This window comes from Alligator mississippiensis, chromosome 4, assembly GCF_030867095.1.
Source record: "Alligator mississippiensis isolate rAllMis1 chromosome 4, rAllMis1, whole genome shotgun sequence".
Lineage (NCBI taxonomy): Eukaryota > Metazoa > Chordata > Crocodylia > Alligatoridae > Alligator > Alligator mississippiensis.
The window spans coordinates 118,063,487-118,087,381 of NC_081827.1; the positions used below are offsets into that span (position 1 = coordinate 118,063,487).

General features: G+C 47.8%; 1 protein-coding gene across 2 annotated transcripts; it reads right to left on the reverse strand.

The window, feature by feature from the left end:
* Positions 1–52: 52 nt before the first annotated feature.
* On the reverse strand, positions 53–23,212 carry HDHD5 (haloacid dehalogenase like hydrolase domain containing 5). 2 transcript variants are annotated; one of them, XM_059726520.1, is made up of 8 exons: positions 22,825–23,212; positions 21,202–21,402; positions 20,757–20,869; positions 17,216–17,309; positions 16,684–16,717; positions 16,277–16,451; positions 15,734–15,922; positions 53–402 (listed from the first exon to the last, which is right to left on the reverse strand). In XM_059726520.1, the coding sequence occupies exons 1-8, from the start codon at positions 23,002–23,004 to the stop codon at positions 186–188; spliced, it is 1,203 nt and encodes a 400-aa protein (XP_059582503.1). In that variant the 5' UTR covers positions 23,005–23,212; the 3' UTR covers positions 53–185. The 2 variants fall into 2 exon arrangements, with proteins under 2 accessions (XP_059582503.1, XP_014464693.1); XM_014609207.3 differs by lacking the exon at positions 53–402 and adding an exon at positions 8,617–15,196.
* Between the last annotated feature and the right edge of the window lie 683 nt (positions 23,213–23,895).

Here is a 23,895-nt window from a genome sequence, read left to right on the forward strand (position 1 = left end):
ACTAAACTAGTCTCTTTTTATGACCAGGTTACAAAATGTCTGGACGCAGGAGTAGGGGTGGATGTCATATACTTAGACTTCAGGAAGGCCTTCAATACGGTATCCCACCCCATACTGGTGAACAAGTTAAGAGGCTGTGACTTGGACAACTACACAGTCCGGTGGGTGGTGAATTGGCTAGAGGGTCACACCCAGAGAGTCGTAGTGGATGGGTTGGTTTCGACCTGGAAGGGTGTGGGCAGTGGGGTCCCGCAGGGCTTGGTCCTTGGACCGATACTCTTCAATGTCTTCATCAGCGACTTGGACGAGGGAGTGAAATGTACTCTGTCCAAGTTTGCAGATGACACAAAACTGTGGGGAGAAGTGGACACGCCGGAGGGCAGGGAACAGCTGCAAGCAGACCTGGACAGTTTGGACAAATGGGCAGAAAACAACAGAATGCAGTTCAACAAGGAGAAATGCAAAGTGCTGCACCTAGGGAGGAAAAATGTCCGGCACACCTACTGCCTAGGAAATGACCTGCTTGGTGGCATGGAAGCAGAAAGGGATCTTGGAGTCCTAGTGGACTCCAAGATGAACATGAGTCGGCAGTGTGATGAAGCCATCAGAAAAGCTAATGGCACTTTATCGTGCATCAGCAGATGCATGACGAATAGATCCAAGGAGGTGATACTTCCCTTCTATTGGGCGCTGGTCAGACCGCAGTTGGAGTACTGCGTGCAATTCTGGGCACCGCACTTCAAGAGAGATGTGGATAACCTGGAGAGGGTCCAGAGAAGGGCCACTCGTATGGTTAAGGGCTTGCAGACCAAGCCCTACGAGGAGAGACTAGAGAAACTGGACCTCTTCAGCCTCCGCAAGAGAAGGTTGAGAGGCAACCTTGTGGCTGCCTATAAGTTCATCACAGGGGCACAGAAGGGAATTGGTGAGGTTTTATTCACCAAGGCACCCCCGGGGGTTACAAGAAATAATGGCCACAAGCTAGCAGAGAGCAGATTTAGACTGGACATTAGGAAGAACTTCTTCACAGTTAGAGTGGCCAAGGTCTGGAACGGGCTCCCAAGGGAGGTGGTGCTCTCCCCTACCCTGGGAGTCTTCAAGAGGAGGTTAGATAGGCATCTAGCTGGGGTCATCTAAACCCAGCACTCTTTCCTGCCTATGCAGGGGGTCGGACTCGATGATCTATTGAGGTCCCTTCCGACCCTAACATCTATGAATCTCCATAGATGGAAGAGATCCTCCCCCAGTGCGGTCCACAACATTTGGCAATGTATGCATGCAGCATTGACCTTTGGCATCCATTAACTAAACTGGTGCTCTGCTTGGCTGTAGCAATGGCCAGATCCCTGGGTTTATCCTACTGACTTTATCCCAGCTGTGGCATCCTTGTGTGTCATCTTCATCCAGGGCCAAGGTTCTGGCACAGTCAACGTGTTGCTATGGGTCCCCGCTCCCTCTGGGTCCCCTGAGCTCAATGCCAAGGTCCTGACATTGTTGACTCATGTAAACCAAAAGTGGGCTAGCATCCACTGTAATCGGCACTAAGTTCCCCAGATCTATCAGTCTGAATTAAGGTCTGGCACCGTCAAACATGTTGAGCCACTTGATGGAAGTGTTCCAGTATCTGTGTTGTGTGGCATAGAGCACAAGCGCCGTTGTAGAGATTTTCTGCTCGCCTGAAGTGGTTTAGCACCACTATGTAACATTCAGTTTCCCTGGATCTAATTTTGGTCAACCAAGTCTGGTGCTGAGGACTAAGCACTGTTGGTGAACCGTGTGTTTGAAGTGGGTCATTGTGGAGCATAAGCAGCCTTAAAGTCCCTGGTTCTACCAGTGCTAAAGATCTCTCTCTCTCGCGCGCGCGCGCGCGCGCGCGCACACACACACACACACACACACACACTAACATTGCTGAACCACCAGCTGAAATGGTTTTGCTTCCAACTGGGAGTATGACACTCAGAAGGATCTGCATCAAGTAAAGATACCAAAAATCTAGTACCACTGACTTGTCAGAATGGAGTAGGGGCCAGAATTGTCAGTTTGCTTCCAGGTTCCTGAGGTCACCTGACCCCAACACCTGTACTGTACCTTTGAAATGTGATTTATTAAAGAGGAGTTGGAATGAGACATGACCATATGTGCCAGTAATTCAGGCAGGTAACCAAAATGTGATGTATGTGTTTGACTTCTGATAGCATGTTAGATTAACAACAGGAATTACCTAATACTCATGTAATTATTAACACCTTCACCTATAAGTGGGCTACAACCATCAAGCCAGTGGCTGCAGTCCTTTGAGACCCAAGTGATCTAACTACATAACCAATAGCATAGCTGTTAGGAGGACATCTACTTTCTGAAAGTTCTTATTTGAAGCTTCATCCAATGGAAGGAATCAGTCAGTGGTCCAGTAGTGTTCATACCTGAGCTTTACACAAAGAAAGTCATTGAATACCTTGATAATTTTCTCTGAAATTGAAGTCCCTCCTGCATCACAAAGATTCTCCCAGAAAAGGGCAGAGAAGAAGAGCAATAGGGCATGCTGTCAATTGCAATCATGACGGAAGCAGGAAAATCTCTGCTTTTGAAATGAACACAGCAAAGTGACTATAAAATGGATAGGTGTACCCATGCTAGCTTTAATCTAGCTAGCCCACAATGGGTAACAGTAGTGGTGAGAATCATGGTTTCCACATGGGATGGCAAAGTCAAGGGTGTATCTAGGACCACTGGTGAACCTGTACTTTAATTGTTAAGCCACACATGCAGTGCATGCTTCACTGCTATCATTACCTGTTTTAGATAGATTCAGGTTAGCATGGATAACTCATTTTGTTGGGTAGCCAAACACTAAAGCAGTGTTTTTCAAACTGTTCTGTGGAAACCTGGGGGTCAGCGATAGGTCACCAGGGCTTCCACAGAAAGACTGCAGGTAATAGCAGGGGGGGGCCAGGAGTTGGTATACCACCAGGGCTAGGTCATCTGACCCTGCCCAGTTCACAAAATATGGGTAAGTGCTCTGTGTCAGAAGCAGTGATATGAAAGGGTTCCCTGCCTTTAGGAAGTTTGAAAACCACTGCTCTAAAGCAAAGGAGAGAGAGTGGTTTCAGTTCTGTTCCCATCCCTTAAGAGGAAGGAGAAGGTTAGATGAAACCCAAAATGCATGTAGGCTAGTTGTTCTTTCTTCTCATGCTGTGTTCCAGCTTGTTAACAAAACATTTTATTTTAAGAAGGATGGTCAGTACCAGTGAAGGGAAGGAGTGAAGATACTGAAAGCACACTTGGACCAGCAGGTGCTAAGCAGTTAGCACATATGGGGAACATACCCAGTAACTAGTCTGAGTAGAGGAACTGCAAGATTGCACTCCAAGACCAATAAAAACAAGAAATACTGAGACCTGGAGGAGTGCTTTTTTAGAGTGGGAAAAGAGATGTTTCCAGCCTTGTCTCTGTGGCAGGTGTAACACCTATATAAGTATCACCGTGATTCTCGGGTTTCTCAAGGCCAGCCAAGTCCAATGCCAAAGGTTTGGTACTCTTGATTTTCTCATGTCATGAGCTGTCTGATTAGCAGTCCTCTACTGAGGATCCTGTACTACAGAATCCAGGGAATTGAATGCAGTGAGGCTCTGTGTCCAGCCTGAACACATCTTTCCTGCTTTTAACATTGCATTCTACAGTACTACATTTTGAACAGTAAAAACTGTTCAAAACTGCTTGCTTGAGTTCTGCCAGGCTCCAGAGGTTGGGAATTCAGCGTCTCATACAACTTCAGGGTAAAAGTTGACACTGCTTTGAAAAACCCTGGTTTATGGAAGGAGTCACTTATTGCTGTCACATTGCCTGGACTCACTTGGTAATGCACAGGGATGTGCTATAGATTACTTAGGATGTGCTTAGATTAAGGTGGATATATTCATTTAGCTGTTTTGGGGGCATTCCCTCCAGTGCATACATCTCTTTTGCCTTAGGATTAGAGTCTTATTTCACAAACTTTAGGACTTCTGACTTGTTACACGTCAAAATATCATCAGTTGTAAACAAGCGCCATTATGGGAATGACAGATCATCACAGTGGGAGCATTGTAAAGAAACTGATCTTCAAGAGGTAATGGTTCTAATCTCACCTGTGACCCATTTAGCTGGCTTCCCCAGGTGGAGAAAATGAGCATTATCATATGACAGGCTAAATCAGGTCTTCTGAGGTTGGAGAGAGAGGAAGGTGTTGAGAAATAGACTTTCTGGCTGAGGAAGCTTACTTTATTCAGCATGCAGGTTTATGAAGGGTGGCTGGAAATATGAAACAAGGACAAGAGAAAACTTTCAGAGACTCCAGAAATCCCAGATTTGCTTTGGAGCAAGTGATACTCTTGGCTCAGAGGTAACTGAAGGAGCATGTAGAACAAGGGAAGAGAGGGTTTGAGCAAGGGAGGGTCATGAAGGAAGAGTTTTGGTATAAAGGTCTTGTAGCAGGTTTGTGGGTTTGCTTAGCTCAAAAGCTTTTAAAACTTTGCAAGTTGGTTTTTTTTTTTTATTTCCTGGGCACACTTGTCTCTCGGGAACCATCACCAGCATAAATTGGCATCTAATAGCATAACTTGACATAGTCCATATGGAATGCACTCTCAGTCCTGAGTCTCATCTAGCCTCAAGAAAGTGCCTCTGATTCACTGTTGCTTCCTCTACACTTTAGTCTTCCTTTTCTGCTTAGCTCCAACTCCAGTCATGTGATGGTGCAGCTGCTTCCAACCTCACAGCCTTGGGTTTCTTTCTAAATGCCAAGAAGGAATCTGGCTCCTCCCTATCTCTCACTTAGCTCCCTGCCCTGGGAGCCCTTTAGTTCCTGTGGCTAGCCAGTTATCTTTCTCTGCTGGCCAAGTCCTACTAGGTAGCCTGTAATCATTTCCAACTGTTTGCAGCCAGGCTATAGCCCTTGCCAGACTGCAGAGTGCTACAGCCAGAGGTGTGAAGCCTGGTGTAAGCCTCTGGGAGCCAGTCTGCTATAAGGCTAAAGGGGAGAGGTGTATTTCATAAATACTTGATAAACCTAACCCTGGGACAAGGAATGCCAGTTCAAGTGCTGTGGTCTGAGAATAAGTTATTAGGATAATCAGGAAGAACTGAAGAACCTGTTCATGCAGGGTTGACTGAGCTGTGGGAGGGCATGGTTGGAAATGAGAAGTAAGAGGGTAGAAAGACTGTAAAGGTAGGAAAATGAGAGGACTCCAGTAACAATTCCTCTATGGGGTGGGAGAGGGGAATGGGACAGGGACAGAAATATCATTCTCAAACTCAAAAGGCAAAATGTTTGTGGCTAAACTTTGAGCACTGCTGGATGGATTACAGTAATTTGCCTTTCCTAGCCTCTTGGTTCCTTAGCACAAAGTTCTGGGTGCAGGATGCTCACAGTGTGACAATGACAGGAGACTGGATGCTTTTAACAGCAAGTAACTGTAATGGTGAGGTGCTTTAATTGATTCCTGTCTTCTCCTCCTTCCCTTCAGTTTTCAGCAGCTCCTATATTATTTCTAAAGATCCTTTCTCCCTTTCTTTTTAAAGGTTGGGTGGGGGAACAGAAGAGCAGCTAGCAGTTGTAAATCTGTTTTTTGTGAAGTAATTGCTGCCAATACCTGAAATCTACCATTGTCAGTCTTGACAATGATTTGAGGAAGGAGGGAGTAATGAGCTCTGCTGGTTAGTCAGAGGATCTGACTTTTGGCTTGTGGAATTTTTGTTGCTGGTTAAAATTCTGGAGAGGAGGTGGGGCAGACTTCACTGTTTTCCTTCTGGAAAATGAGACCAAAATATGCCTAAAATAAAGATCAGAAGCTAAGACCCTAATTATGTCTCAGAAGAGCTGTCAGAAACTGGCAGCATGAGACAGCATCTTCCATTTGTTTCTAAGTTGAATTTGGAGAGTGTGAATTGGCTTAATCGCATCAGACCATGCTTAGCATGCATTTTGTGGGGGATGGGAACACTGTGTGATTCTATAGTGAGCATTTGACATCACAGTTATTTAATCTCCTCAGGTGTACAGGGTAGAAGCCAGTAGTCCTGAGTAGAATAGTTTCATCAGGCTAGTACCAAAACTGCTGATGATACATAATAAATTCATGGATATAGTTATTTTGGAACAAAAATGGAGAAATTTGTTCCCTGTTTGAATGGAATGTGAGATGAAATAATTTAGCAATGAAAGCTACAGTGATCATTTCCCAGACTTGTTTTAAAAATAATTAAGAAGCTTGTATATGTTATGTATAAAACAGTGACCCCCAATGGTGGCAGAGCACCTATTAGAACTGACCCTAGACTGAGGCAAAGCAAAAACTTGAAGAGAGAAAATGCTAGTTTAAATTGGCTGAAATAATTGGGGGGGGGGGGGGGAGGGGGGTTGTGTTTTTGGTTTCTTTTTAATTTAACTAGCTCTTTATTTTCTTGCTGGTTAAAGATGCTGATATGATACCAAGGTCCACATCCTAAGCACTTGGATGACTAACCCTGTTCATTTAAAAAGATGTTAAATGTCCCTGTGGTTCCCAAGTTAAGTTCCTGAGGCACGGCATCTAAAGGTGGTAAGGGAAGATCTTCCTTCCCATCCCTTCTCCAGTGAGTACTTTTGTGTTTAATCAGTAGGGCAAGGGAGAGTACTCCTGCCCAAGAATAAGCTACTGTTTGATCAGAACCTTTATATGGGAATGAAGGTTCAAAACTCGGGCAAAGGAAAGACTTGAATCAGTGTGTTACTTGTAGCAGATGGGTGCTTTAAAGAGGGTAGCAGTTACTTTTCCCCCAGAGGGTTCCTTTTGTGAAAAAAAACATCAGGTACAGAAGAGGATTCAGGGTTATGTATTCTACTGGGATGTAGCTATTTCCCCCAGAACACCAGTCCTTCAGGCCTTCTCTGGACTATAGGAACACACCCAGGACCTGCCTGTGAGCATTGCCTATAGCATAGCTTGCAGTGGTGGCTTCTGTGTATCCTGCTCCTGGGCACCAAACTATTCCCAGGCATTATACAAAGGGCCTGGGTCCCTCCCTCAGGGCTGTGGATTCTATTAGGTGATGAGGCACTAAAAGGTTGGGCACTGCAATAATCAGGGTTGTGCTGCCCGAGTCCATATGAGCATCTTTTTTATGATGCCTACTTGGATCTCGTTCTCTACACAACAAAACCACTGCTTCTCCACAGCCCTGCCAGTGTGCCTCAACCTTGGCCCCCTAGTCTTGGGGATGGGATGAGGGGAGTTCAGGCTTCACAAACAAACACATGTATGAGTTTGTGGGATGTCTTTTTTGCCAGCAAACACTGGGAGTATTTGGCATTTGTTTTGTTACTGCAGCAAAATCGGCAGCCCTGAGCAGGGAGACTAGGTTCCCTATAAAATGTGGGAGAGGAGCTGAGCACCTAAGAGATCCAGAAAAGTCAGCATGCTGAGAAGGGAGCTGCCTAGGAGCAAAGGGCTGAAGGAAGGCATGAATCTTAAGCCCTGCTCTTTCAGAGAGTCAGACACACAAGCTGTGAATTGCCTGGGGGCTGCTTTTCCATTTAGGGTTCACACCTCCAAACCTTCTTGAGAGCTGTGGGTTGCAGACTCCCTGATCCAACAAAAGAATTAAACCTTGGTGTCAACATCTTGGACAGGTGCTGAACTTTCCTCCAAAAAGAGGAGCAGTTCCTTCCACCTTCAATTTGGTGTTCTCCACACACCTACCAAACTGAACCCCATAGGCAATATAAGCATAGGAACACTAACATAGGGGTTTTGACAGGCATGCCCAGAAGCAGATTCTTCTTGCGCCTACACACGATGTCCTATTTATAGTCTTGTCAGGCATCTGGTTCCACCCCCAATTAGTCATTTCAAGCATAGCTACTACAGATCATCACCATCTTCCACAATAGCAGATTGCAACAATTACAGGGGCAGGCAGGAAAAATAAACCTTGCACTTAAACTAATCTTTCAGACAGACTGGGTAGAAGACTCCATTCCAAGGCAATGGACTGATAGTACTTTGCTCATCTGACTACTCCTAAATTGAGCCACAGGACTTCCTTGTATTGAACTGGAAGCAGAAATCAATTAAGTGTGCTTAAATTAGAGTATGTTCCTTAGACTGTCCAGTCCTGACAAACTTCTAGTGACTGAGAATACTCCATGATCCTTTTAACTATTCCATTGGTTAATTATCCTTCTTTTCTGTCTTATTTCTAGTCTGAATTAGTCTTGTCCTTAACTTCTAGCTATTGATTGTTAGCTCTTTGCTACATTGAAGAGCCCAACTTACCAAGTTTGTTTCCTATATCAATACTTATAGCCCAAACCAGTCTCTCTCTTCCCATGTCCCACCCCACCACTTCCTCTTTGATAAGGCTAATGAACTGAGTCTTTCACGATGAGGCATGTCTTTCTAATCCTCTAATTCTTATGGCTCTTTTGGACCCGAGAACTGGACACTATGTTCCAAGCCAAGCACATCCTTCAGGCCAGCTCTGAGTTTTTCTTGGGGGCACAGCATGTGTAACCTGTTAACATTTAAGGTCTCTGAAAAAAGCAGGGCCAGACAGAAGTCAAAGGCTGCTAAAGAGTCCAGGGTGAAAATCATGAAATTTGCACACGTTAAATTTTATTTCCACAAAAAAAGATTTTATATTCTTGGGCAAATATGCTTGGTCTGAAGAAGCAGCCTGAAATTTAGGTTAAGTTGAATACAAAAGCTAAACTTGGTCATATCCCAAACCTGATATCAGCTTGATCTGTTACAAAACATGCCATACAATGTAAAAGGGCTTCCTGTACGTTGGGGAAAGAGAAACTCCAGCATTAGTGCTGGAAGTGGGTTTACTGCGGTTACATACATTAGCAGAGGTCATTGCGGGACCCCTGGCACGGCTTTACAAGCATTGGTGGTGCTCTGGTGTGGTGCCAGAGGGCTGGAAAAGGGCCAATGTGGTTCCCATTTTCAAAAAAGGGAAGAAGGAGGACCCAGGAAACTATAGGCCAGTTAGTCTTACCTCGATCCTGGGTAAGATTTTTGAGAGAATTATCCTGGCGCATGTCCGCAAGGGGCCAGCAGGGGAGGTTACGCTTAGGGACAACCAACACGGGTTCATTAGAGGCAGGTCCTGTCAAACCAACCTGGTGGCCTTCTATAACCAGGTCACAAAATCCTTAGGCGCAGGTGTAGCAGTGGATGTAGTCTTTCTGGACTTTAGGAAGGCCTTTGACACTGTCTCTCACCCCACTCTCATCAAAAAAACTAAGGGACTGTGGCATCGACATCTACACAGTCAAATGGGTCACTAACTGGCTGGAGGGCCACACCCAGAGAGTGGTGGTGGATGGGTCATTTTCAACCTGGAGGAATGTGGGCAGTGGGATCCCCCAGGGCTTGGTCCTCGGACCCACACTGTTCAACATCTTCATCAGCAACTTGGATGAGGGGGTAAAGAACACTCTGTTCAAATTTGCTGACGACACTAAGATGTGGGAGGATATGGGCATGCTAGAAGGGAGGAAAAGGCTGCAATCAGACCTAGACAGGTTACAGGGGTGGGCAGATGAGAACAGGATGCGTTTCAACACTGACAAGTGCAAGGTGCTGCACCTGGGGAGGAAGAACCAGCAGCATACCTACAGGCTGGGGAACTCCCTTCTTGTCAGTGCAGAGACTGAAAAAAATCTTGGAGTCATTATTGATGCCAAAATCAGCATGGGCCAACAGTGTGGGGATGCAGTCAGGAAGGCCAACCACACCTTGTCATGTATCCACAGAGCAGGTTAAGTTGAGCAGGTCTAAGGAGGTGATCCTCCCCCTCTATGCGACACTGGTCAGGCCACAGTTGGAGTACTGTGTCCAGTTCTGGGCGCCGTACTTCAGGAGGGATACGGACAGCATTGAGAGGGTCCAGAGGAGGGGCACCTGCATGATCAGGGGCCAGCAGGGCAGGCCCTACAAGGAGAGACTAAGAGACCTGAACCTGTTCAGCCTCCACAAGAGAAGGCTGAGGGGGGATCTACTGGCCTGTTACAAACTAGTCAGGGGGGACCAGCAGCCACTGGGGGAGTCCCTGTTCCCCCAAGCACTACCAGGAATGACAAGAAATAACAGTCACAAGCTGGCAGAGGGTAGACTCAGACTAGACATCAGGAGGCGCTACTTCACAGTCAGGGCGGCTAGGATCTGGAATCAACTTCCAAGAGACATGGTGCTGGCTCCTACCCTGGAGGTCTTTAAGAGGAGGTTAGATGAAAACCTTGCCGGGGCCATTTGACCCCAGTACTCTTTCCTGCCATGGCAGGGGGTCGGACTTGATGATCTGCTCGGGTCCCTTCCGACCCTACCAACTATGAAACTATGTCCCCCTGCACAATCAGTCTTTTTGACTCGCTATGCCTAGGAAGAGGTGGCAGTTGAAAAGGAACACTCTGCCGTGCCCCTCACCGCATCAGGGACAACCACCCCACATTGCCTGCTCTCCTGTCCCTTACTGTGTGAAAGGGGAGCTCTGCCTCACTTACAAGATTCTAGTTCTGCCTGCTTGACTTGCTTTGAGGCTGATCCAAAAATCTCTCAAAGCCAACAAAAGGTCCAGATGTCAGGATCAGACCTTCACAGCATTACTGTCTGAGAGGCATAGTACTTATGAGCACTAATTAAGATTGCATCTACTGCTGAGTGATCAGACCACCCATAATGAAGGAAATTTGCTCCAAACCAGAATCCAAACTGTGGAAAGGGATACATGAGAAGTAGAGGATAGTGGCTAATCCCCACCCTGCCTTGCAGCTAATTGTGCAAAGATTTCACTTCACTTCAACATTTGCATCCAGCTGGTAGAGGACCATTATTTTTGGTAGAACAAGATTCTGGCAAACTGCTGCTTATTACAGTAGAGAGGTCTTAAAAAAAAGGCCTGGAGTTCATAACAGAGGCTAGGCACATCTACACAAGACATTTCCAGTGGAGTTGCCTAACTGGCTCTGCAGTAAAGTCTCAGCATCTGCACATGTAGCCATTAGGCTCCAGTAATTAACTCTACAGTAGGTTAGTACTTGTAAACCTAAGTACTATCCTTCAGCAGTGTTATTTCGTGCACAGCAACACATGTAGACAGTGATAGGGCCGGCTGGGGCATGAGGGTGCTTCAGTGCAGGGGCTGCCTTCTGGCTAACCCTGCATTCGAACACCCTCATGCCTCAGCCAGCCCCTCCACAGCATGTCAAATCAGGTTGGAGAAGCTTCAGGCTGACCCCTGACACCCTGCCAACCAGGGCTGCTCCAATCTAGTTCAATGTGCTGTGATCCCAGGCATACATGCAAATGCAGTGACCAGGGGCAGTAAACTCCAGTATAAACTATGCTGGAGTTTGTCATGCTAATTGCACACGTAAATATGCCCGCTGACAGGTGACAAGGCCTTTTACTACCTGCCACTCATAGTCACCCAGCCAACAGGTTACGGCTGATTAGAAGTGGTATGATCCTTTCAGAGAAAGGTGCATGTGGGGGTGGGTGTTAAGAGAACAAAATTCTTTATTTAGTGGCTTGTTTGGGGTTTGTGTTTTTGTTTCTCTTGGTTTTTTTAGGGGGGGGGGTTTCCCCTTTTAACTCCTTCACGGGCATGCAGGGCTAATATGACATGCACGCTGTGCAACCCAACTTGACTAGAATACCAGCTCTGAGGGTTAAAAGGTCTCTTCCCCCCCTGCCCTACTCCCCAGACAAACGGGTAGACTGGAAAGGGAGGAATGGATTTACAATTCCAAAGATGCAACAGACTTGCATAGCGCAACACACCAGCACCTCCACTGTACTTAGGAATGGAAAGGGACCACTGGCTCATCCAGGCCACTTCCTGCAATGCAAGATTACTCCCTGCTGAATACAGATCCTAGATACTTCCTTACTGTGAGGGAGGGTGTTAAGAGGGCATTATGATGTAGAATGATGCTGTCTCCTACCTACTGAACTCTCCCATATCCTTCTATGAAAGCCACTACAAAGAAAGTACTCTAATCAGATGCTGGAACTTTGGCTAATGTATTCCAGCCATACACTTTCCTCTGTGGACAGCACCACAGGCTTGACACAGTTACTGGGCCAAATGCAAGAAACAAGAATGTGTGCGTCAAAGTAACAACCATATTACCAGCTATCGTCAGTAATAGAGCCCCAAACATGTAACTAAAGCGTTTGGAGGATTAATAGATGATTACGCAGCTGCACACTTAGTTTCTTCCTGCCTTTGAAATCTGGTCCAGAATGCCCAGTGGAAGGAGTGACCAGTAGCTGCCACCAATAGGCAGCTGTTCTGTGGCCTGAGCTCATCTAGGATTTGAACAGAGGCTGCTGTTCATGTGAAAATTAGCAACTGTTGTTGGCAATCTCTCTGCAGAGAAATGTCAACCATCTTGATGGGGGCTGAGGGACAAGTTGAGACAGAGGAATGAAGAAGCACGAGAAAGACCTCTGTAGTGCTAGGCTGGTACACTGCATGCAAAGGAAAGTCATTCAAGACTTGGCTCCAACCCATGGAACAGAATATTGCTCTCTTGAGCCAAGTCCAGCAAAGCTCATCCTTCATGAACAAGACATGGGTCTCTATAGCTTGGAGAAAACCAAGGTAACAAGTTCCCTAAGCAATCCAGGGAAGTCTGAACTAAACTCAACTTTCTGCATACCATCTTGGCAGCCCTAATGATACTTGTCCCACTAAGACTTCAAGAACAAACCTGGGCCAGAACAAGGGAAACCAAGGAATAAGCTCCTCCACATTGCAGGTCTCGCAGGACTGCACAGCAGGAGCTGGAGTTTGGCTTGGTGTTAAAGCTTTACCAAGAAAGAAGAGGCTTCTGTCTCTGTCACCTGACAGAACATGCAATCCCCTTCCAGTGCCTAGAACCCAATCCTTGGCCTTAGTGTGTCAAGTGAGAGGAAAGAGCCTGGTTCCCAATACAACCTTCCTAGGCAGATACCCTGAAGTCAAAGAAAGTGCAGGCAGGAAATCTGCAAACACTTTATCTGGGATTTGAATACAAAGCAAAGTGGACCCCTTCCTCCCCCCAGTAAAATTGTGGCCAGCAAAAGCTGTATCTGACTTTGGGGCCCACTTCTTCTCCTGGGCACATGTTGCTGGGAGCTAGGAGTAACCCAACTAGCACACAATGAATTGTTGTGACACAAAGTCTAGCAACGAGTCATTTGGGTGGTTCGAAGACCCAGGATGGCTTATGGTTTTACCAGAGAGAGACTGCAGCCCTAAAAGGAATCCTTTGCCTAAGCCAATATCTTTTTTTCCCCCTGTTTAAGTTTCACCTGGGGGGAATTTTCACAGTTAAATTAGATTCCTCAAGACTTTTGAGAGAGAGGCCTTAATGCCTGCCTCTGTCACTCCCTTCCCCCTCATCACAGCCAGAGCTAAAGTACTGAAGCTCTCCAGTTCTGCAAAACCTGGGAAGGCTGCTGAGGCAGTGAGCTCTTGGCTGCTACAGCCAAACCAAGAATAGCACTGACTGTTCTGGAGAGTCTTTCGGAAAGAGGATTGGATTTAGGGTTATTACTGAGGAACAAATGGACAAGGGGAGTGGGGGGAAGATTAGGAGGAAGACTTCTTTAGTTAAAAGACCCAGAAACCAAGATGAGGACAGTCTACAGTTCCTGAGTGTGGTTGTGTTCTGGCTTTATGGTCCTTGCACTGCCTTCACCCTCATCATTCCAAGTGAAAAGAGCAGAAATCGGCTGCCCTCTCAGTCAACATAGCAGGGGAAGAAGAGGCAGTGACCCCAGTTCCTATGGATGCCATTTTAGAAGCAGTGATGCTTGGGCACGGAGGGTACCGACCCTCTGACAGACATCCAGAAGATCCATTCCTGTGTCTTTGTTCAACCTCAGTACCACTTCAGAGCCCAACATTACAGCAGAAAGGCAATCTCCTTGTCTCTCACAGTTTATAAGCTGAGGCTACTTCTAATGCTGCTACAAAGCAAGGCTGTCAGCCCTTGGGGCTGGCAGCCAGATGAAGAGGTGTTTTCAGACAAAGTTAAAAGGAGGAATAACACCGTTCTTGGCACTGCACAAAGTCATTGTGGTTATACAGGTTTTCCTATGAGGAGACCTGCTACAGCTTCTGTTGCTGGAGAGCCACAGAATGAAGCTGAGGATGGCATGACACAACATTTCAGCTCCATGAGGGACTCAGCGTATGGCCACTGAGATTCTCTGTACTATTTCAAGATAAAGACTGCATGTGTTAAGTCTCTGGGCAAAGGCTACTTAACATCCACAGGCACATTTTGAGGACAGTGGTAACAAATGGCTAAATTCTGCCCTGACTGGCAGTGTGTACCAGGCACCATGAAGGACCCACTCAAGCCTCTGAGCAGGGTAGGTCTCATGCACTAACCAATGATCTTCTGCACAGGGGAGGAAGCACTTCACCATAAAATGTGTGGCATGGATGAGGGTTGTGTAGTCCTCACCTTAGATGCATAGAAGAGTTTGAGAAGGAAGAGGGTTCAGGTAACTACAGTTCCACAGACACAGGGGCTGGGATGGTCCAGCTAGATGGACCCTGCCCACGTGAGGGTTGAGCCCACTGCAACAACAGCAGTTTAAGTATAGCTCTGCAAGGGTTTGGAACCCTGCTAGCAGCTATTAGGACTGCAAAATAATTGACAACACAAGGGGAATGTTTGACATCAAGCCCACAGGGACTTGGGAACTTTCTTCAGCTCTGCTAGAGCTTCCAGTTTCTTCCCCTTTCCCTTCTGCTTCGGTGCTAAACTGTGATGATCAGATTTCTGCCACACCTGCTTCACTCCTAACTCCAGGTCTCCTTCTCAAAAGCAAGTTTCACTGCTTCATTCACATCCTGCACCACGTAAGAGGCTTCCATCAAGCTGGGATCAAAGCAGAAGTCCCGGTGCCCATGGAACACTGTGTCCCTCACACACACATTTGAAACAGGGGGCATGTCTCTGTGATGACGGTAGACCCCAGTGCAGACCAGAATAGACTCGCAGCTCTCCATCAAGACATTGCTATCATTCCCGAGGTTGAAGTCCTTCTGAGGACCTGCTGCCACCATGCTCCCCCGCACTCCAGCTTGGGCCTGGGTCTGGTGTGCAGCTTTGAGGTAGCTGTTGTAGAGATTTGCACCATAGATGTCTGACATAGGATTATCCCTGCGCAAGACAATCAGAGGAGAGGGAAACTGAAGGTATTACATGCTTTGTATGGGAGTGGACAGGCTGAGATTGTACTAGCACAAAGTGCACATGTATAGGGGCTTGTACAGAACTACCAGAAACAAACCAGTGGTCTATCCAATGCAGCGTCCCCACTGCGTAGGTCAAAGGAGGAAACCTCCCAGAGTACCAAGCTGCATCTGGCCAATTGCAAAGTGTTCCTCTTTGTCCCCCTTTATGTACCCAAAGCTTGATTAGCTTTGTCTAACATGCCTGGAATCCTAACACTGGCTTAATGCTGCTACACTGATTTTAAATCCAGCCACACAATGTAGATGTTGCATCCTACAGCAATGACTTTTCCAGGATGACCCTGCTATTTTCTGTCATGGATGTGCATGAAGCAGGGATATAGTCATCTTTAAAGTTGATGAAAATCAGAGCAGCAATTAAATTGGAAGTTCCAGAGGTGCTTCAGGGACTCTAGGGTTTTTCTGATTTTTAAATAAACAAGCAAAAAAAATAGTCTCTTACCCAACAGCATATAGCCTGCAGATGGGAGACTCCCACCCCTGCTTCTCTGCCTGCTGCTTGATCAGATACTCAGCATAGTGGTAGGTGACAATGCTGGGTTTGCCGATCAGGGCTTCGTACTTCAGCTCCCTTCCAGTCACTTTCCTGTAGATGTTCTCCAGGCACAAAAGAAAGGTGCCATGGCCAAACCTGCCCAAGAAAAGATCATCATTTCCATTACTCTACCCTCCATCACATGGAATAAAAATCTTTATTATGGAATATGTATGACCGTGATTGATTTGGCAGCAACACCAGAGGATATATGCATATTGAGACACCAGAACAAGAATTTGCATTTGTCAGAGTTTCTAAAGTAATTTCAAGGCCCGTCCCAGTGCCGGTGCTATCCACTCAGCTATCCTACATCTCAGTATTACCAAAACCAAGGAAAAGGCCTCCTAGTCATATTGGAAAAGATGTAGATCAGGTCCCAAAGAATGACTACTAACAGGAGAGCCACACAGGTAGGCTAAAATGACTCAAACAAAATATGCTTTTCACCTTGGCATCTTGGCTTCTGCCATCCACAGGAGGTCCATGTTACAGGCAAGGACAGGTATGTGGGGGTATGGCACGGCACTCAGTTCTGCCCCAGGGTTCCCATTGCTCAGGAGGACATCAATAATCAGCTGCAAGTTTGTCTCCCATCGGACTGGCTCCCCAAACAGAATCACCCCTGGGATGTTTGGAAGAGACATGGAAAATACTAGTTGCCCAGCTACTGAACAAACAGCAAAAACATGCTCTCCATCACCATGTATTACTTTCAGAAAGTGAGAGACAAACATGGTATACCATCTTGTCCAAATGAGCTGCCTTGGTATTCTAGTACTGAGAGGCTGTCCTAGCTGGACTGCCTACATAGTGAACAGAAATAGCAACCCCCACACAAATGAAGACTCACTTACCTTCTATGGTAGGGAAGTCTGTAGTTGGAGGAGGCTGCCAGAAAACAAGGAGGGCTAGATTAGTAATCTGAAACTAATCCCTTTTACAAACTGCTTCCTTCTGGATTGACATGAAGGGTTAATAAAGGGGCAGGCCAAGGATTTCCAAGCTAGGAGTGTATTTCTTATTTTTCCTCAGAAATACACAAGACTTGCTGAAAATCAGGTCTCTGAGAGCACAAAATTGCTAGTTACTGTTAAATCCCAGCTGCAGTCACTGTAAGGCATAGTGAAGAAATGCATATGAGATTGAGGGGAAGAAGAGGTTGAAAGCTACTGTAGCTCTAAGCTCTTCCAACAGCAGACACAATAGAGAATAGCACAGGAGTGCCAACTGCCAAAACACTTGGTCGCAATCTCCATCTTCCCCAGCAGGAGTCCCCCATGAATGGTACAGGAAGGCTAGCTCGCAGCTATTTTACCCAAAACTGTAATGTAACATGTCAGTGTTACCATCCCAGATCACCCTCTCTCACAGCTAACTGATACTTACCAGCTCCTTTGGCCTACGGCTTTGATCTACCATGTCCAGCAAGGGGTATGCTTTCCTCAGTGCCTCTATAGTGATCACATTCTGGAATCCCAGGCTATTTCAGGCAGTCAAGGAAATGGAGGCGTCTTTTTACAGATGAAAGGGATGTTTCACAGCAAATACCCAAGGAATTTATGAGCATAGGCCCAGTGACTTTTAGTGGGTCTTATGATCTTAAGTGACTTAAGATTTCTGACTTGGTACCAGGCACGTCCACACTTGCATTAATGCACCTTTTCTAATGCACGTTAATTTAGTACCTCCAATAATGGAGTGATAAAACACTTCAGAATAAAATCCCAAGGTGAGAGAGAGCAGAGTCCTGTATCTCAGATGCAAAAGCTGGAGACCTACAAATTCAGACCTCCTGCTCAGCCCACATTTCTTTATCAGTCCTTCATCGCCCAGTGGGCTTAGAGCAGAGGCGGGCAAAATATGGCCCGCAGGCTGCATCTGGCCCACCAGGCCATTCTATCCAGCCCACAGGGCCCCTAAAAAAGGTAGACAATTAATATGCACCTGCTCCTGACTGCCTGTCAAAAGATGATAGGAGCCAGGGGCAGTAGGACCCAACAGAAGCCGACGGCTAGAACCAGCAGCAGGGCCCCCTTGGCACTGCCCCACCCCACCCCCAGCTCCCCACAATCAGAACTCTGCCTAGCAGAAGCTTCTGGCTTGGAACTGTGAAGCTGTTTCCACCTCTCTCCACCAGAGAGGGAAATGCAGATAAGATGGGAGCAAGGCAGCAGGGGAGGACCACAGGCAATAGCCCCAGGGGCTGGCCAAGCCAGCTCCTGCTGAGTCCTGTGGTCATGGCTATACAGCCAGGAACCACATGGTGCTGGAGCACCGTGGCGGTGGGCAGGACAGCAGTGAAAGCAGCAGCAGGTGGGGAGGCATAGCAGCGAAGGGGCGCACAGAAGCACAGCTGGGCAGGAGCTCAGGGCCTGCACCAGTGTCCTGGGGCCAGCACCAGTGGGGGCCCAGGGTGGGGTGGCAGGAGCACGGGGCCCGGGCTGGCAGGGTTCTATGGAGCCACACTGGGCTGTGCCAGCACGGAGGAGGAGCCAGCTCAGCTCCATAGAGCCCCTGCCAGCCCAGGCCCCGTACTCCTGCCAACCTGCTCTGGGCCCTGCCAGTACTCATCCCAGGACACCAGCACAGGCGCTGTGCTCCCACGTAGATGTCACTGCGCTCCTGCACACCGCCACTCCCCCCTGCCTGTAGCTGACATTTCCCTGCTTTTCTGTCCACCCACCACTCCAACACCACATGGCTCCAGGGTGCATTGTTGGACCGCAGGAGCACAGGGCCCATGCTAGTGCTCCAGGGCCAGGAACAGGAAGGGGGGGTGTACACGCATGCACATTTGTGCAATGATGCGGGGGGGGGGCGAAGGACGGACAGGGAGAGAAAGAGACAAAGAGAGCAATGAGGGAGGGACAGAGTGTGTGTGTGATGAGTCCCAGACACACCCCACCATACATATGCACCCACACCCCCCCTTGCACTGCCATACGTGCAGACCCTCACACCCACACTTTCTCACATATCCCAGCCACCCCCATACCCTATACCCACCCACACCCCACACACCCCCCCACGTGCTCCCCTTACTCCACACCCCAAGCCCCCCCACACACACCCACACCCTCCCCCACACTCCATATACCCACACACCCGCAGCTCCCCACAAATCTATACCCACCTCTATTTACACTATATAATTACCTCTACGTACACTATACAAACACATGTAAATCAGGACAAAAATATATTTTTAAATCAAATTAATGTTGTAGACGTTCAATTTTTAGAATATAATTTATTTTTCTAGTTCCGAGATGACAAAATCCCTTGCTGAAAGGAGTACTTCTGGGGGCAAGGGGAGGGACTTCTGGTGGCAAAAGATGGCAACCGGGGGTGGGGCACCTGCCAAGGGACAGGGGTACCCACGCAGCCCTCAACAGCTTGCCAAAACTTGGTAAGTGGCCCTCCAACCAAAATAATTGCCCACCCCTGGCCTAGAGGCTGCAGGAAGAGATCTGGGCAACTACATCAGCGCAAGTCTACCCAGAATCAGTGAGAATGGTACAAATACAGCAGCACTGGAATAGCAGGGCTGATACATGTCTGATCAGAGCAGATGGCTCTTGGGACAAATGTTCAGGCGTGGGTTCTAGCACTGGAGCAGCATTGGTTAGTTCAGGAAAGACTTGAGACGTGCATTAGCAAAGAAGGGGGAGCTCAGGACCATTTTAGTAGAGGACAAATAGAGGGCAGGAGCAAGATGTGCATTGACATGGCTTTATGCAGGTAGATTTCAAAGCATGTACCCACAGCATGGGCTGCCACTTCTGACATAGACTCCTTTCTGGCCAGTGGCAGAAATCAAGTAATTCTGTCCCTAACACAGCAAAGCAGGGGCAGGAGTGTGGCAGATGTAGTGCTTGTCACACCTCTTAACTGTTGTGTTATTCAGTTTCCCTGTTCAGTGTGTGTTACTCGACTGATAATGCAAAGGCAAATCAAAGGAGACTGTGAAGGGCTTGTTAAACAGCCAGGCATGGAAGGGCAGAACAATGACATAGATAAGACAGTCACAGGCAGGCAGCCCCCAAGAAAGCTAAGCTTAAAATAGCTGGCTCCAACCAAACTAGAATGGTGTTCATTCCAGAAAAGGGGCAGGATTTGGGTGAGCTGGGGGAGGCTACCCAAGGTTTCCTAGTGAAAGAGTTTGACTAGCTAGGATGGCTGGCTCAGAGGGAGTAACCACAAGCACCATAAGCAGCTTTTCCCAGCACCGAGATAGGGAATAAGCCTAAGCTATGGATAGGGTGGAAAAGCTTATGTAAAGGAACATGCATGGGGCTCTTAACCCTTGGCCCCGTCTGCTCTGTGTCTTTAAGTGAAAGACAAAATGGTGCTTTGTTCTGTGGCTGTTATGGCACTTTGAAGATCAGGATCAGCCAGGTCCACCTCATCATGTGAGGTACTGGTAGGCAGTCCATTGAGTAGCTGTTCTTGCAGCCTGTTGTCTAAGTTGATAAATATCAGCTTCCCAACCCAGGGGAGGTAAAAGCCTCTGGCCTGACACTAGTGAGGGTGCACTTGGTGAGACCCTGAAAAGGTGGAGCAGTGCAGCTAGCCTAGAAATAGGGACGTGAAGTCTGGACTGTAACCAACCCAGTCAGAACAAGCAGCAAAACATGGACCAAGGAAAACAACTAGGCCACAGGGTTGTATGCAAAGGACAGACAACACAGACCAGTGTTTCAGCTCTTCCATAACAGCCTGTTCCCTGCCCCTTCCCTTCTCCCTCCCCGCAGATGACCTCAGGATAAGCCCCACCCAACTTCTTTCTGCTCCCCAGCTTTCCTGCTGGTTGTCAAAGTAAGTGCTGCTGCTAAAACTGCTCCCCATGTGAGGTCAAAACAGCCTATACTAGTTGAAAAGCTTTTACAGCAAGATCTAGGGGCCCTACTCTCAGATCAAAGGATACTTCCTGGCATTCTCCTCAATTGGTCCCTGCCCAGACACCAGCACGCACTTCTCATGGAACTGACGGAAGAGTAGCAGGGGGCTGTGGGACAGGATGATCTGCTCTGGAGATACCTGTGGGAGAAAGAGAGGACCATAGATAGCATGAGGAGGGTGGAGCATCACCCCTTGCCCCACACAGCTCCAAGGCCTTTTCCCCTCACAAAAAATGGAAGGACCCCCACTGAGGCTGCTCCAATCCCAACTGTGGAAGCCCATAACCTCAGGCTAAGTTACAGCTGCAGAGAGGAGAGGGACTTCGCACTCAAACAATACTCAAACCTGCAAACAGGTGATAGTACCCCTGCCTCAAAGTGTCCTCTGCTCTACAAGCAAGGATTTTCCTCCACCAGCGTTGTATCCAGTGTAAGCTTAACATACTATGCCTTCCCCATTGGGTGCTGTACCTCCAATCCCAGGGCACTGGACAGTTCCTGGGCCTTGGCATGCCGAAAGCAATTCCCAGCATTGGTCACAAAGACGACAGGCACACGGAGCTGACCATTGGAGTCTGTCAGCTTCTGGAAGGCTTCCCGGGCAGCCGGTATGGCATGGCGGCCACGCACCAGCACTCCATCAATATCAAACAGGAACCCAAAGGTTGGAGTCTGCAACACAAACAGGTACAGAGGAGGGACAAGCATGAAAACCTGTGATAGGAACAACTGCTCCTAAGGAAAACACAGGGAGCAGGGGGTCTTACTATAGTGAGCATTTAGAGGTTTCTGGATAAGTAGCTCTGTGAGTGATTTGGGGTGTTGACAGAGATGGCATGAACCTATAATTCAAATCTACATCTGTGATTTTCCCCCCCGTTTTTTGAAGTCAGGGTGAGGGATTGGATCCCATTTGTGTTGTTCCAATTCATCTCAGGTTTTTGCATAACACTAGATTGAAGCAAATCTATTTGCACTGCACCATCCTCAGTTCCTAAAGAATTTAGCAGTAAGTGCCTTAGAATTGCAGCTGCACCCTATTTGCCTGTCCCAGAAGAAACAGTGCATGTCCCTGACATGCTATAAAGTCCACAGCCTCTGCCAGGCCCTCACCCCTGAGCATGTGTACTATTGCCAGCATTAGTGATAAGAACAGCAAAAAACAGTTTGAGGCTCCCTTATGTGGAGAATAGTGTCACAGTTCAGTAAGCAGTCCCTGCATCCACTGCCCATTTCATTGCTGGGGGTCTCCCTCAGGAGTCAGGAAAAAGAAATCAATGAAAGTTGCTGCTGTCAACCCAGTCCCAGGGGAACTTCACAGCTGTGAAGTGACCCAATACACAATCTGTGCACAAGCAGCTGCTCCAGCCCTCTGCACTATTTAATAGACACCATGCAGAGGCTGTAGGGTAGCAACAACCAGATGCCCTAGGATAGCAACCACAGCAGAGCAGAGAGGGGCACTTTAACAAGGTCATTCTCTCTAAAGTGAATGTATGTACTTCGGGAGAAGTAGGCCACATGCACGTGTTAGAGCAGCCTTTCTGCCTTTTCCATTTAGGACAGTATTTCTCAAATTGGCACACACAGCAAAAGGTAGGGTGAGTTGACAAGGGCATAAGATCTGTATACCAAAACTGTTTCTCAGTTTGAGCGAGACAAGGAAGTAGAGGCATTAACTCTGGGGAGTTTAATGCGAAGTGCTGGGCTGCCCAGAGCAAGTTCTGCCGCAGTGCTTTGCACCTGTAGGTGAGTTTCCCTACCTTGTGCAACAAAGGAGGCATTGATAGCTCCAGCACTACACAGAGAGCCCCTGGCCCAGGTGGGAAGTTTAAGCAGGAACTACGACTCTGTGGCACAGCCCTAGATCCCCTCTGCATCCTATGAAGTTTCACCCCCGGTGCTTCGCCCAGCAGCTGGGACCCTGTAAAACAGCCATGTCAGCTTAGCTCTTTACTGGGGACAGGCCTCTTTCCTACAGCAGGCTCCTAGTAGATCAATCCCAACTAAAAAATATTCCCTGGAAACCAACCCCAGCCCTGGACTCTGACATGCCCTGTGCCCTCCCCATCCAGGAGAGCTAGGGCCACTCACCTGAGTTATGCCAAGGGGTCTCCCTGCAAAACCTCTGCTGCTGCTGCTGCTGCTGCTGCTGCTCCTCCAGAGTGAGGCCCAGAGCCCCTCCGCCCTGGCGGGAACGATGCTCCTCTGTGCCTCGGGCAACCATTTCCTCCAGGCTGCTTTGCTTACAGTGACAAGACAGCACAGAGCCATCCCTTGCTGCTCCCGGGAAATAAGGCAGCAGCCCTACCCCCTCCCCACTGCTTCCAGCCTGCCAGTGAGGTCAGAGGACATTGATCACGTGCAGGAGCCAACCCTTTTCTCCTGGGGTGGGGGGAAAGGACAATGTAGGTCCCAGAATCCAGTGGCTTTGCACTGCCAGAAAAGCACCCTGGTGCATGTAGTCGTACTTCCCTGCAGGGCTGCATCTCCCAGAATGCAAAGCAACACCCAGGGAGCAGCGAGGGGCGTCGCTTCTCAATGTATGATGGGTATTGTAGTTTACATGGGCCAGGTGCTTCCCGGAAAGCCCGGTTGTGTGCAAAGGTAAACAGCAGCATGGCCCACAAGTCCAGGGATGTCCCAGACGTGACTTGCCCCTTCACTCAGGCTGACAGGAGGCTGTGAGCCTTCCTGAGGCTAAAAGAGAACTCGTGGTAGAGGTGATATCTTGTATTAGATAGACCAATTAGATTTTTTTTGCAAAAACCAATACTTTAATTGCAAGCTTTTGGGCACAAGCATCCTTCAGGCATAGGAGAAAAGACTGTAAAAGTTCTCCTGGGTAGAAATGAAAGTTCATATTTCATAGGAGAGTGGAAGGTGTGGTTAAAATCTCCTGTTTAGAACAGTTCATTTTATAGGCAGATTAGGCTCAGAGAAAAGTTGGAATAGTCGGTTTACCTCAAAGTTGTTTGGTGGTAAGCAGGATATAGTCATGTTTCCTTCTGGTTATGGTGTTTCCTGAGGCTAATGCGCCCAGCCCCACGGACTTGCAAAGCATCACTGAGTCACGTAGCAGCCCGTGCACGTGGGACCAGGGAGGGGTTCTGGCCTAAAATAACTTATTGGAATGTCAGGGAAACCTGGTAAAATTGTTGCCTG